This window comes from Vigna angularis, chromosome 1 (genome assembly GCF_016808095.1).
Source record: "Vigna angularis cultivar LongXiaoDou No.4 chromosome 1, ASM1680809v1, whole genome shotgun sequence".
In the NCBI taxonomy this organism is placed as follows: Eukaryota; Viridiplantae; Streptophyta; class Magnoliopsida; order Fabales; family Fabaceae; genus Vigna; species Vigna angularis.
Genome location: NC_068970.1, coordinates 30,210,038 through 30,224,443, shown reverse-complemented (window position 1 = coordinate 30,224,443; position 14,406 = coordinate 30,210,038). Strand labels below are relative to the sequence as shown.

The following is a 14,406-nucleotide window of genomic DNA, read 5'->3' as shown; positions in this document are numbered from 1 at the left end:
ACACCTCTTTGCTTATTGAGAGTTCAACTTATTATCATCGGGTACAGTGTAGCTTACGCGTTTAGCATACCTCTCTTAGAAGTTTTGACTTATACATGGTTTAACATTGAGTCTGGAAGCTTTAACCTAGTTGTTTTCTTAAGGCTTATCTATGTTGATGGATGATTGAGAATGTTGTTCCTAGCACCTATGTTTCAGCCTATCCTATTCTTTTAGTTTAAGTATTTTCAGATTCGTGTCTCTTTTAATTTTATTTGATTAAACTTCAAAACATGAGAGCGTTTAAACATTTTGTCTTATAGAAGATTTTGTCTTAACAATGAGGAGCTAAATCTCCAAGTGTTGGAGCAAGATGTAAACAGATTTGAACTCTCTTGTATTTGGTAATACCTTCTATTTGTGTATGATTTCTTTTGATCTAAAGTTTGTTAATTGATTTATATTCACTATTGAATGAATTGATCACTTGTGCTATCTAATTGGCTTAAGATTGAGTGGAAACTAGTCTTAAGTTGTAGTCCAATGAATTATTTTGTGAGCTTTTTTATTATAGGAATAAAATAAATCTAGGGTGTGCAATTAGAGATAAACTCTTAACCTTAATTGATAGCATATCCCCTATCCATGACCAAACACTTTCGTTGATTTCTCCTCAAACTTGAATCGACCTTACTCGATTTCATCTCGTATAGTACTCTTGAAAAGTATACGATTTTTTTATGAAACTTACAATATTTTTCCCTCTTCTTTGTTCGAAAAAAGACCATCTATGATCATTGCCCATATTTTCTCTCTTTATCTTTTAACAAAATAGTGAATATGTGATATGTTTTTGATACATTGAATGTATAAACTCTCTTTGCCATTTTATTATTATATACCTCACCTTTTTGTAGTAACTTATAAATATAAGGTGGTCCAACTTTTAATTCAACTAAATTAACCTCTTTGCTATCACTCATACTCTCCTCATGTGAGTTTTCGTGCAAAGCCTCTACATAAGAAATTCACTCTTTCCTAGTTGCTTTCTCAAACTTTTGATGTCTCTCTTTTTCATATTTAATTTTTACAACTCTTCTTACTCTATCTATTAATTGAGCCATAACTCTCAAAAGTATATTTATTAATTTTTTGTGTATCATCAAAAGCTTCAGGAGTTAAATAATCGTCTATGGCTTCATTATTATAACTTTTCACATTCATTAGATCAATTAAGCTTACTTGGGTTTCCCCTCTAAAACTGCTTAAGAAAATTTCTTTCTAATTGATACCAACTATAAATCGAATTTAGGGGTAGAGTTGTAAACCACGTGAAAACATCTTTTGTAAAAGAACTAGGAAAATACTTCTTTTTTAAATTTTCACTCATGGTGAAATCACCACATTCAATTTGATACCTAACAACAAGTTCTATAGTCGATTCGCCTATTTTCCTAACAAATTTAGAGAATTTGGGTATTTTATACATGAGAGTAACTCAATCTTGAGTACAAAATCTAGGAATGGAGATACAAAATAAGGTTGGTTATAAGGTCCAAGAACCATTCTTTGATTGAACTTTGAATGCTCATAATGATTTCCCATGTTATTTTGATTGTAATTATAACCAAAGTCATTCCTCATATAATCGATATTCCTTCTTCAATTATTTCTTAAATTGTTTAGTAGATTATCAACATTTTGACCTCACTTAAGCATATGAAAATTTCAATCTAGATCTTGGTTAAAATTACCAACCTTCTCTAGCTATTGTATCCTTTGGCTAGCAACTTTTTGTTGTTTTATGTAGTTTTGATTAACATTATGGTTCTCAACATTATTTTCTTGGGGAATTGCCAAGGCATCCCTTATTCGAGCCACTTGCTCTACCAACCTCTAAAAACTATCAACCGTTGTTCAAACCAAAACATTTAAAAAGGTGGTCATTTGAATGGATAATACATTCACCATTTCTTTATTACCATCATCTATTTGTTATCTCAATAATTCTAATGAAGCATTGGATATTTCAGTCCCTACACTATCAAAGTCATTATTTGGAGCCTAATATCGATGATGATGTCAGCATGCCCCAAAGATGCCATTCATTAGGAATTAGCATGGACGACCTTGTTCCATTGAAGTTTCCTCCTAAGGGCATGTTTTCTCCTCTCGGACTCACATGTTGCCCTGCATAAGTAGTAACATGACTACTTCTAGTTTGCATTGAAGATACATTTTGGCCAATTGCTTGATTTACCATAAACCCTACAATTAGCGCTTCAGTGCTCAAATTCATGCTAGCCAAGGGACACATGAATCCTATTATAGTTGACAAATTCAAACTTTGTGTATTTTGAGACATTGTTACTCGCTCACTCCTTAATTTCGTACACCACTTAGTTGATAACTAATCTTCTTCTAACACACAAGGTCCCATTGGGCGTGCCAATTTGTTTCTTAAGGATTTAGTTTCGACCGTTTTCTTGTTATTGCTTAAAAACTAAATCGATTCAACGTGATTTTTTTTCCACAATACTAGCAGACACTTGTTTTTCAATCTAACTATGGCATTTTGCTTTAAGTCTTTACGAAGATATATTTGATGTAGAAATCGCTTATTTCGTGAATTAATTTCATCTAAACACTCAATAAATTCAATCCACCCTTTTGCTTATTTATTTATTTAGTAACATTGGAAATAAGAAAAAAATTACAATGGATGAAGTGTATATTTAAAATGGTGAATATAGAAATGATAGGTACGATGACAACAAAAAACAAATTAAACGAATTACAATAAAATGTGAAGAAAACAACATAACTTGAAGAAATTAAATTATCAGTAAAAGTAAAGAAACTTGTAAACTAGATTAATGAGTGGTGACCAAAATTGCAACAACCAAAACTTGATTAGTCATTTTTCTTGCTCACAACGTTTCAGAGAATGTATGTATTGTTCCACAATTTGTCACTCTTGTAAATGTAAAATGAACCTATTTATATTTTCTAACTCTCTTGTGACACTTATAGAGAAAGTAAAGAAACTTGTAAACTAGATTAATGAGTGGTGACCAAAATTGCAACAACCAAAACTTGATTAATCATTTTTCTTGATCATGACGTTTATGAGAATGTATGTATTGTTCCACAATTTATCACTCTTGTAAATGTAAAATGAACCTATTTATATTTTCTAACTCTCTTGTGACACTTATAAAGAATAAATTTAAAATTTAAACAAGTTACATGCTAAACTATCTTATAACTCTCTTAAAAAAACTTTTCTAGGTAGCTACCAATTACATGTCACGTGTCTTGAGCAATTGAGATTCATTTTACATATCTTTATAACGGTCGGTGTTTTGTTCTTCTTTTTTATTTCCTTTGATTTTTGTTTTGATTATCTTTTCTCAATCGACATTAACAAATTATTTTCTCTCTCCTCCTTCAAATATCTAAGAAAAATAAAGACTTCTAAATCTTTTGATCATAATAAATTTAAAATTTAAACAAGTTACATGCTAAACTATCTTATAACTCTCTTAGAAGAACTTTTCTAGGTGGCTACCAATTACATGTCACGTGTCTTGAGCAATTGAGATTCATTTTACATGTCTTTATAATGTTGGTACTTTATTCTTTTTTTTTTTATTTGTTTTGATTATCTTTTCTCAATTGACATTAGCAAATTATTTTCTCTCTCCTCCTTCAAATATTTAAAAAAAAATAAAGACTTTTAACTCTTTTGATCATTAAGAAAGATAAATAATCAATTTCTAATTAGTCCTTCAAAGATATAAGAGAAATAAAGACTTCTAGCTCTTTTTATCATTCAAGAAGAGAAAAGAATGATTTCTAATTAGTTACATGTTTTTTATCATATCCTTCACTTATACTATTTTTATAAAATATTATGTGCATGAACCTCTTCAATCTAACAATTTTTATAGCACTTAACTCTCTTAAACTTTAATCGATTATGCGAGTAACTCTTAACTCCATGGTAAACAATTTTTTTCCCATTTCACGTGCATTAGTAACTAAGGTTAATGTTAAAAAAAAAAAAAAGACTACTAAAGTGAATAAATCACTCTGCCGCGACGCAATCGAGTGGTGCGCGACGGAGACCCATCGACTCATTGAGGCCATCGAGATCACTCAACGGCTAACAGTATTCGGCCGCGCGTGTTGTGCTTCGTTCTGTGTTGGTGTCATCAACAAATCCCTAATCTAATCCCAAAGCACTATTCATTATCCGGTTTATCTATCTTTTCTCGATTCCCCTTAGTAGAATCGACGAATCCGTTTTCGTTTGCTTTCAATTTTCAATATTCAAATGTTGGGTGGATTATACGGAGACCTTCCTCCACCTTCTTCGGCGGAGGAAGACAACAAACCCACTCCCAATGTGTGGTCTTCCAGCACCAAGATGGCCCCGGCCACGCTCCGCAAACCCGCCTCGCTCTTCGCGCCTCCCCAAACCCTCCTCCGAACCCAGCCCAAGCCCAAGCCCGTTGTCGCCAACACTAAGGCCCTTCTCTCCCCCACGCCCGCCCCGCCTCCTGACGACGCCCTGCAGCCCGCTCTTGTCGGCGTCCAGTCCACCGTTCTCGAGGAGTACGACCCGGCCCGGCCCAACGACTACGAGGAGTACCGCCGCGACCGCAAGCGCAAGGCCCGTGAGGCCGAGATGCTGCGGGAGCTCGAGCGCCGCCGCCAGGAGGAGGAGGACGAAGAGAGGGAGCGCGAGAAGGAACGAGAGCGAGAAAGGGATTACAGTGAATCGAGGTTGAATGTTTCCGGTGAAGAGGCGTGGAGGAGGCGTGCGGCGATGAGTGGGGCCGTGCCGAGATCACCGTCGCCGCCTCCAACGGGGAATTCGGACGGGTTTAGCATTGGGAAGTCTGAGACAGGAGGGTTGGGAGTGGGGGCGGGTGGACAGATGACGGCGGCGCAGAGGATGATGGCGAAGATGGGATGGAAGGAGGGGCAGGGACTTGGGAAGCAGGAGCAGGGGATTACCACTCCTTTGATGGCAAAGAAAACGGATAGAAGAGCTGGGGTTATTGTGAATGCTAGTGATAACAGCAAGAAAGTGAAGAGTGTTAACTTCAATGGAGTGCCTACCAAGGTGCTGCTACTTAGGAATATGGTATGTTACATCTGTTTATTGGGTGTGTTTCGACATGACAAGTGCTTGTTTGTGTACTTGTGTTGATTTCATTCAAGTGCTTTTGGATATTGATCTTTAGTGATGTTGAAAGTTTATCAGTCAGGTTTGTGTTTTATGAGGTAACTAGTGTGCTTGTGTTATGACTGATTCTCTACTGGATTATTATCAATTCCTTTGGATGTTGCTGCCTTAGATGAACCGTCTTGTATTAACTTTAGATAGGATGTCATTTTAGCATTTTGTTGCTTGTGATGTTGTAGATTTTGGCCTTCCTGATATGGAGTTTCCGTTTAAAATTATTAGGGGTTAATTTTTGCACGCGATGAGCCCTTGTGAAGTTTTGGCTTGGTCAGTGATGGATGTGGTTTTAATAATCGTGACGAGTGATGAATTTGATGCTATGAGCTATTGTTTACGGTGCTTATATTATTTAATTTGACAAAATGAATGCGTCAGGCTTCTTATTAGGTTTTCATTCCGCTGATCAGTTTGCTTTATCATGTAGAAATTGTGTTTAACTTGTATACATATTCTAGGTTGTCCAAGTTGAGAGTTTATATAAACTCATAGAGGCCTTGACTGTATATTTGAAAGAGCTTACTGAATATAAAATACGTAAATTATTCTGAACTATCCTCCCAATTCCCAAAATTATTATACCATAAATATTGCAAGATAAATCCAAAATATACTGCCAATTCCTGAGGTTTGAAATGCCAAACTTGAAATTAATACTCTCAAAATTTCAGCATTTCTCAAACGTATAAAATATAGACAAAACAGAGAAACAAAATACAGGGCTGTAACTTGCAGTTCTGTTTGATCAGAGAGACCGCCATATGCAGAGGAAATCAACTGACCAGATAAAAAATAAGGTTGTATGCAATTAGACTGTGAACGAGCCTCAATGTTCTTTTTTTGTGTTGAGACTCAAATGAAATTAATAACTGTTCTTTTGAGTAATTTTTTTTCTACCCTAATGAGCTTGTGAGCTTGTTCCTGGACCAATGAGATTGACTGAGTTCAAACGAGTTTGTGAGTGCACTCAAGCTTGTTCAAATAGGATTCTGCAACTGAGTTAAACATTTGTGTCATCATGGGCATGTAAACTCGTCCAAGTCTGAGTTAGCATTCTAGTTTGATAACCATGTTCCTATTAGTCTTCTTACCTTTGTTTTGGTCGTGATGTTTTTTGGATTCGGCATGCAAATGCTATACCAACAATTGTTAAACTTGAAGATATAGAAAATATGCTTCTTTTGTGTACTATACTTGGCTGCTAAATGAGCCTTCAAATGGTGAATACAGCCTATGGGGACCAACATAGCTACGTTAACTATAAACGCCCATTGACAATTAGCTGTTACTGGTTACTTTAGATACTAGATCCAATGTGCTTTACAACGTAGGGAAGACATTTCATCTGTAATTGCTTGGTGCCAATTATGACGATATAAGGCTTCACTTGAGATTTTAGGAATACAAACAGAGGACAGGTTTGAAATAGCCTGTCCTCTGGTGTTTTGCATGCTTCTTGTGCATGATATGGTTCTAGTCAATAAGACTAGAGAAGGGGTACACCCTAAATTTGAGTGGTGCAGTTAAAGTCTAGCAATGTAGAGTGTAGGATTTTAGTTAAGTACATAAAAGAAAATGTGCATGGAACAGAAGTTCATTAAGGTGCAGGTTAATATTTTAAAGGTGTAAATAGGGGATCACATTATAAACAAGTTGTATGGTTTATGTATCTTCGATCCATCTTTCACATTTAGGCTCTAGTATCCGTTTTGTCATTTGGGATCGTAAAGTGACTTTCAAAGTCAGTAAAGTTATCTTGACTGCTGTAGGGTCAGAACTGTTTTATGGTGGTGCATGTAGAGAAGTGTCAACAGAAGTAAATAATAACTGAATAAGTGTAGAAGATATGAGAATGTAATAATAGCCTTATACCACTAGGTGAGGTAGGTGGATGAATATGAATACAAGAAAAGAATGAGGAATGAATGTAGGGAAGAGAAAGTTGAAGCAGCATCGATTGAGGATAAATGTTATTTGAATTTTGAAGTTTGTTTACTAAAAGATGTTTAGAAGAATGGAATAGGAATCATACCTCTATGCTTCTTTATTGTCTATTGGTCTTTTGTACAGCCAAAGCAATTACATGAATGAGAATATGCTGTGCAGTGTGCACTCCTTGAACGAGAAATTGTTATAGTTTTTAAGTCCTTGTGGTCATGCTTTAGAAAGTATAAAAGAAACTCATGTTACTTTGTTCTCAATAATTTGTGTATTATATCTTGACTCATGCAATGGATAGAAACTATTGAAAAAAACCCTGTTACACCATTGACGTTCTTTCCTTTAAACATTTGTTGGATAGGTTATGCCTCTATTTCCTATTTTTATTAGGATTATTTTTTATTTTCAGTCTAGTGTGGGTAACTTGTCGGTTGGGATTTACACTCCTTTGAATTGGCTTTAGTCTATAAGTGTATTATTGCAGGGATGTTTGTATCTTTGAACTTACTCTCATTGTGATGATGCTACTGTCTGTTAGTTATAAGTCAATTTTTTTTTTCTAAAACATGGCTTTTGAGATGAGACTTAGGTGAGGAGGTTATTGTTATAATATTCTGAAGGGATTGATATTTGTCAGTATCTGTTTACAGTTGTCATATTTGGTTTCTTTGGAAAGTTTAGGTTATGACCTTGATTTTTAACCAAGTCATGTTACTTTTTGCATGATAAAATATTTCTAGACTTGTTTCACACACACGTTGTAACTGTTGTTGACTTGTCTGGACACTGGATTTTATAACATATTGGTGTACATCATTTGTTTCCTCCTTTGCACATTACAAAGTCCTAGGTTGTAATCACTAAAGGTAACAAATCAGATTGATGTGTTTATTTGATCATGTTTTTGTTGACATTGATCAACAGATGTCTTCTTGAAAGTCTGCCCTCAGAAGGAAATTAATAATAATTATAAAAGCCAAAACTAAAAGACTGATGCAAACATCTGTACTGAAGGGTTTTCCAATTTCAAAAGTTGAAATGGTTGCAGATTTTTACATTTAATTGTAGTTGATGCAATAGTTATGATTTCCTTCACGAGATCGCAATGTTCACAAGAGACCCTAGATGGTGCGTTTGTATCCTGAAATTATACTTGGGTTTTATTTGGATAAAATTTTCCGTAACTTTTTATTAACAAGAGAAGAAAATAAGAAAGTATAATAAATTGAGTTTCTACCCATACGTTTTTTAAATGTACTTAAGCACCATGGCTTATAGAGAAGTTAAGAGAGTTTGTTAAGATAATTTAATTCATTTACATATTTATTTTCTTCTCTTACAAATACCTATGAAGAAAATTATCCGAATAATTTCATTTAAAGTATGCATAATCTATGCCATGAAAATCTTAGTAGTGATTGCATAAGTCATCCTAAAATGGATGTGGGATTTGTAGTTTAATCGATCATAGATGACTCACTGAATATGTTTTCTTGTTGAAGGTGGGTCCTGGCGAGGTAGACGACGAGCTGGAAGATGAAGTGGGATCAGAATGTGCCAAGTATGGAACGGTAACCCGAGTTCTGATATTTGAGATAACAGAACCAAATTTCCCCACTGATGAAGCTGTAAGAATATTTGTGCAATTTGAGAGATCCGAAGAAACAACTAAAGCGCTTATTGACCTCGATGGTCGATATTTTGGGGGTAGAGTGGTGCGTGCCTCATTTTATGATGAGGAGAAGTTTGGCAAGAATGAGTTAGCTCCAATGCCTGGAGAAATTCCTGGCTTCACCTGAACGAACAGCGCCTCTATTATTTTTGTAAGGTCCTTGGTGAATGCACTGAAGACTTGAAATCGAGGTTTACCTTAATTACATCATAGTTGAGCATTATCTTAAGCTTAGTCTTAGTCCATGTGTTTGTAATAGTGACAAAGGGTTGTGCTCAGGTAATTATTATGATCACGAGAACACCGAGAGTTCCTTACTAGTGCTAATGTTGTCACTGAAAATTCGAAGTTCTTTAATATTTGATTATTTGGAGATTAAGGTAGAGCATTGAATGAGCATTCACCACTTTAGTCGAGGTACAATGTTTTAATTGACTATTACTGATCTTGATTATAAGTTATAAATAACTAAAGTTTCTTCTTCGTTTAACATGCCTTTAAAAACAAATAACTAGATTTGAGACAAGCTATTATTGTTGTTGTTCTAATTATCACAAAAGCAACTTTATTTTGCCTAAAATATGCGTCTAGGGGCACAAAATGTCTAGGTCAAATATAATGTATTAAGTTCAAATCAGCTTACAATAAAAACATTTAAGGTTCATTTAAACGGAAGAAACGATTTGTCCTTTGAAGCCATTCAAGACTCACCATCACTACTCTACCCCTCAACAGCGACGTAGTAACAAAACCCAGAGTACACCAACAAAATAGCATTCAGTGTTAGCCTAGAAGGTACAAACTATAATGTGTCACTCTGACAATAATAAAATTCTAGTAGTATTTAGAAACGGAAAATAGAATTACTACTCCTAACAAGTTGCGGCAGTGATTAAATCCATTCACTCACCTACTCAGAAGAAAAGATATCCAATAACCCTCAAGTCCTTAACCATCTCAGAATGAAAAACAAAATAAAATGCATCAGATGGTTAAAATACTAGTTAAGGACAATTGGCATTTCCGGATTCTGACCCATAATCATTTCATTTTTAAGAATTTCATATGGGATGTCACCTCTAAGAATTTGAACTTCAAAGATGACTTTCTTGTCACTGCTTTCCATCAGCTCAAAAATGCATGCATCTCCAACCCTCAAACAATTTTCAACAGCAAACTTTTTCCATCCTGCGGCACTAAAAACCTGCAGTTTGTTTTGTCCACAATACACCATGTCCCAGCTCTTGCCCATATAGGTGAGAATGGTGGGGACCTCACAAAAAGGAAGTTCTAACCGTACGCTGATCGCAGGCCACTGTATACCAACAAATAAAATATTTCAAACGATTCTCCCATGTAAACTGTATGAAAGAAAGAATATTAAATATTGATAGTCTAGTGTTTCAATGTGTGCATGACTTCTCAAGGCATAGTAAATTAATCAATTTTCTATATGATCTAGAAAATGAACCTTTATGAAACAAAAAATGAAGTAATCCAACTCCAACGTAATCAACAAAAACATTAGAATTGAATAGTCATGCCTGTTTCCTTTTTCATTTGTTTATTCTATTTTTCTTTCATGTTGATGTACACAAACATACAACTTTGATGGTCTCTAATGCATGATCTTAAATTCAACCCCACTGCTAAGAGTTGGAAGGAAGAGTGCTATTAGACCAAATTATAGTCAATTGACTTCTATCTCTTTTGTCTTTTATACTAAAGAGATACCAAATGGGATATGGGGCCTATAAAACCAAGTGCGAAATTACCATATAATAACGGGGATAGAGATTTGAACTTGTAAGAATACTATGAAAGTATGGTTTTCCTGAAAGTGGTTTAACCTCACCCCATTGCAAATTTGTTGTAGGATCAGGCAGCGGCGGCAAGGGGACTTCATTTTCTAATGCATCTCTACCACTAGCTACTGCATCAAAAAAAGATTAGTGATAAAGCTTTCATATCTAGACAAATAAGATTGATCACCTCTCCAACAATGGTTATTTTTCAAAATGTTGTTGACTAATACAAAAAAAATGATGAACTCAACTCAAGTTTGCAAATGTGATATGAAACAGTATGATCAGCAATCATAAAAGGAAAACGACTTGAATTAATAGGCCAAGTCAAGAAAATACATTATTCAGCACGGCAAGGGATTTGGCGTTTTGACATGTTTTGCTTAACCAGTTAATTGAAGTAGTTATTAAGTATACTAGCTACATAAAGTTTTTTAAGACCTAAAACAAACAGCAAGAGTATTATTCGGTCATTGGAGTCCTACTTCATGAAGAAAGGATTTAAAAAATGTTCAAATAAGCAAACCTTATCCTCCTAATGTATAGCAACAAGTAACGATACCATTGTAACATCAAATACCTAATCCAAGAGCATGCTTTCTTCTACGTCAAAATTCAAGCCACTTTGGAAAGGGATCCAAGAAATATTCTCCATGAATACAATATCTGACCAAGTGTTTATTTATGCAACTAAATTATTGCCACAAATTAGTTTCTACTAATTTCTCCACAAATCTCATTTTTTGCTCATGTATAAATTATAATTTTAGTTTGAGACATTAATTTCATTTGTCTTCTAGTTTTCTTTCTTATAAAAAGATTAACTCCGGAGAGCCTCTCATTGAGTGCAAGGCTCATAGATCAAATTTTGGCTTTACGAAGGAAGTTTATGACCTTATGTTAAAGCATTATAATACTATTATATTAGGAACCCACAGCATAAACCCAAAAACCTTTCTAGGAATGCCTGTATATTTGACAAATTGACATATTCTATATTTAAAATGTTAACTTATTAAGTGGATTCGTAGCTATTTGAGAATTTTATAAATAAGTCTCCAAAATCTAAACTATTTTCTTAATTGCGCTACTAATCATATCATTTTTTAAATTAAATTCCTAAAACTGTTAAAAGGTTAAATTAATATGTAAGTTCGTGAACTATTTATGAATTTATAAATAAACTCAAATTATTTATGTTTGAACTATATCCCTAAAAAATAAGTTCTTGCATTACTTTTTTGTCTTAAAATTGCAAAAAAAATGATAATTTATGGCGGCTTTAGAATTTTGAGGAACTCAACTAATTTTTTTTTATCAGGAACCTAATTAAAAAAAATCAATTTAAATACCTATGAGAAAATCCAAAAATAGTTCATGGACTTATCGAGTAAAATAACCTTTTTAAAACTATTGTTAATTTTTTAGCTGGTTCAAAGGGTTGCAAATTTACTGTATGAGCCTACTTTTTAGTTCAGAAACCTAATTAGTTTTTTTCAGAGTAAATCAATTTTTTTGTAACCATTTATTGAGTAATTAAATATAAAGATATAAAAAAAATTCTGAAATAATTTAGTAAAAATTGAGTAACTTCTCCTATACAAAATTAAACTTGAACGCGATTTCTCATCAGCATCCCCAATAAACAGAGTTTCATCTTTGGGTTTCAGATTTACACAGTAATGAATAACAACTCATGCAGATACAATATTTACAGTTGAAATAATCGAAACGCTTTTGTTGGCCCTGCACTTTGTTTTGTTCGATTATCAAAATAGTTTTCTTAACAAAACAAATACAGGGCAAAAAGTGCTTTGCATGCATATTGTTTTGAGATGAAGAAGATTGGGTATGAAAGCAGAAATTTATAAAAAAAAAAACGGTTCCAAGATTACCTCTTCCGTTTGATCTGCGAGAAGACATTGTGGAACAGCTACTACTACCTGAAAATTTTAAAGAAATAAAAGCGTAAATGGTGTCAAAATGAACGAAGCAAAAGCGAATATTGCTGGGTAAAAACTACTTAGTACCAGTAGAAGCCTCTGCCTGAAGTGACGTGAGAAACTTCTGTCTACTATGGAGTAATATGTTTTTTTTTTAATTTTAACTTTAATACTTTGATCCTAGTTTTGGGTTTTTTTTTTAAAGTTGTCCTAAGTTTTAAAGAAGGTCACTTAGGTCTCATATTTCGTTAAAAAATATTCAAAGTGGTCTTTTTAACTTACGGCGTTAAAAACATGACCGTACAATTGCCTCCGTGGCCAAAACCGAACGATGTGTATAGTTTTTGCAATACGTGACACATATGATATATTTGAATGTGTAAATTAAAAAAAAATTATAATGATGTCAACTAGGTTTAACGAAATGGGTTAAATCAAATTATCCTTATCTAAGAATCCTATCACAATTTCTGGGTTTAACAATCTGGTGAAACTGTCTTGTAATCACTGTGGCGTGGTGATTCCTTGAAGGTCAAATTTAAAGAGTGTACGTACGTGAAGTAAGTGTTGCTAACCCTAGCCTACTTACTTGATGTTCTTGTTGTTGGATTTGGGGGTTAGGGTTTAAGGTGGAAATAAAGGGTGGAAAGTAATGGTGGAGAGGAAGTGGATGGTGGAGTGGAGGTGGACAGAGATGGTGAACTAGAGGTGGAAAGTAATGGTGGAGAGGAGGTGGATGGTGGAGAGGAGGTGGATGGTGGAGTGGAGGTGGACAAAGATGGTGGACTGGAGGTGGAAACTAATGGTGGAAACTAAGCCAGATATCTTTCATGTGTTTTTCGTTGATATCCATTTGGGACCAAAGTACACAGTTTTAAATTGAAAAGGGGACCACATTGCACATTTTTTGACCAACGGGGAAACTAAATTTAACATTACATATAAACACCTGAACGTAAACATTGAGCTTCACCTTCACATTACATGAACACCTACACCTAAACGTAAACATTGAGTTTCACCTTCACATTGTTTCTACATTTCTGGCTTGTGCAATTTGCAGGTTGGTGCCCATGGATGCTGCTTGCGAACTAGGTTTCTACGATTTGGGTATGTTTATGGTTTGTTGTAGGTGTGAATTGGTTTCTAGGTGTCGTGATTGCGATTTTCTTGTTCATATTTGGGTTGGAATTTCAAGTTTGCAGGTTAGGGATTTCGATTCGATTCTTGCTTAATGGTGGTGAGGCGCAACACATGGTGGAGATTTTGCCCTGATTACTGCGACGCGGTTTAGGGTTTCATGGTGGCCAAGGTTTGATTTCTGGGTTTTCTGTTGCTTTTCTCTGCTTTGAATTATAGGTCTGTGTTGATGGTGGTGACGGCGGCATGGTGGCCTGAGGGTTTGGTGGTGGTGCGTTTCGTTCAACGACAACGGCGACGACTAGGGTTTCACGGTGTCCTCCTATCCTTTTACATTAACATTGCCACATCAATGGGTCAAAGTTGCCACGTCATAAAAAATTGGACAGATCACAGTTACCACATCATTGCACCATTATGTTTTTAACGTCGTAAGCCAAAAGGATCAACTTGAACCGTTTTTAACGAAATATGGGACAATAATGAACTTTTCTAAAAGGTAGGACGACTTTGAACACAACGCCCCAAAATAGGGACCAAATGATGTATTAAACCTTAATTTTATTAAGAAATATACTTCTTCTTTTTTAAATTCAAAAAATAAATATATGTCAACCTTATTTATCTAACTTATTCTTCATCCTGTACAAAATTTGATTTTTGGAACGGAAA

At 34.7% G+C, this 14,406-nt stretch overlaps 2 protein-coding genes across 2 annotated transcripts; one reads left to right on the top strand and one right to left on the bottom strand.

Annotated features, from left to right (window-relative positions):
- The first annotated feature begins 4,071 nt into the window (after positions 1-4,071).
- LOC108323870 (DNA-damage-repair/toleration protein DRT111, chloroplastic) lies at positions 4,072-9,261 on the top strand. The gene is made up of 2 exons (XM_017556670.2): positions 4,072-5,134; positions 8,677-9,261. The coding sequence occupies exons 1-2, from the start codon at positions 4,319-4,321 to the stop codon at positions 8,971-8,973; spliced, it is 1,113 nt and encodes a 370-aa protein (XP_017412159.1). The 5' UTR covers positions 4,072-4,318; the 3' UTR covers positions 8,974-9,261.
- Positions 9,262-9,604: 343 nt separating this feature from the next.
- Positions 9,605-12,713, bottom strand: LOC108341259 (B3 domain-containing protein Os06g0112300). The gene is made up of 4 exons (XM_017578957.1): positions 12,682-12,713; positions 12,547-12,594; positions 10,622-10,779; positions 9,605-10,161 (listed from the first exon to the last, which is right to left on the bottom strand). The coding sequence occupies exons 2-4, from the start codon at positions 12,572-12,574 to the stop codon at positions 9,847-9,849; spliced, it is 501 nt and encodes a 166-aa protein (XP_017434446.1). The 5' UTR covers positions 12,575-12,594; positions 12,682-12,713; the 3' UTR covers positions 9,605-9,846.
- Between the last annotated feature and the right edge of the window lie 1,693 nt (positions 12,714-14,406).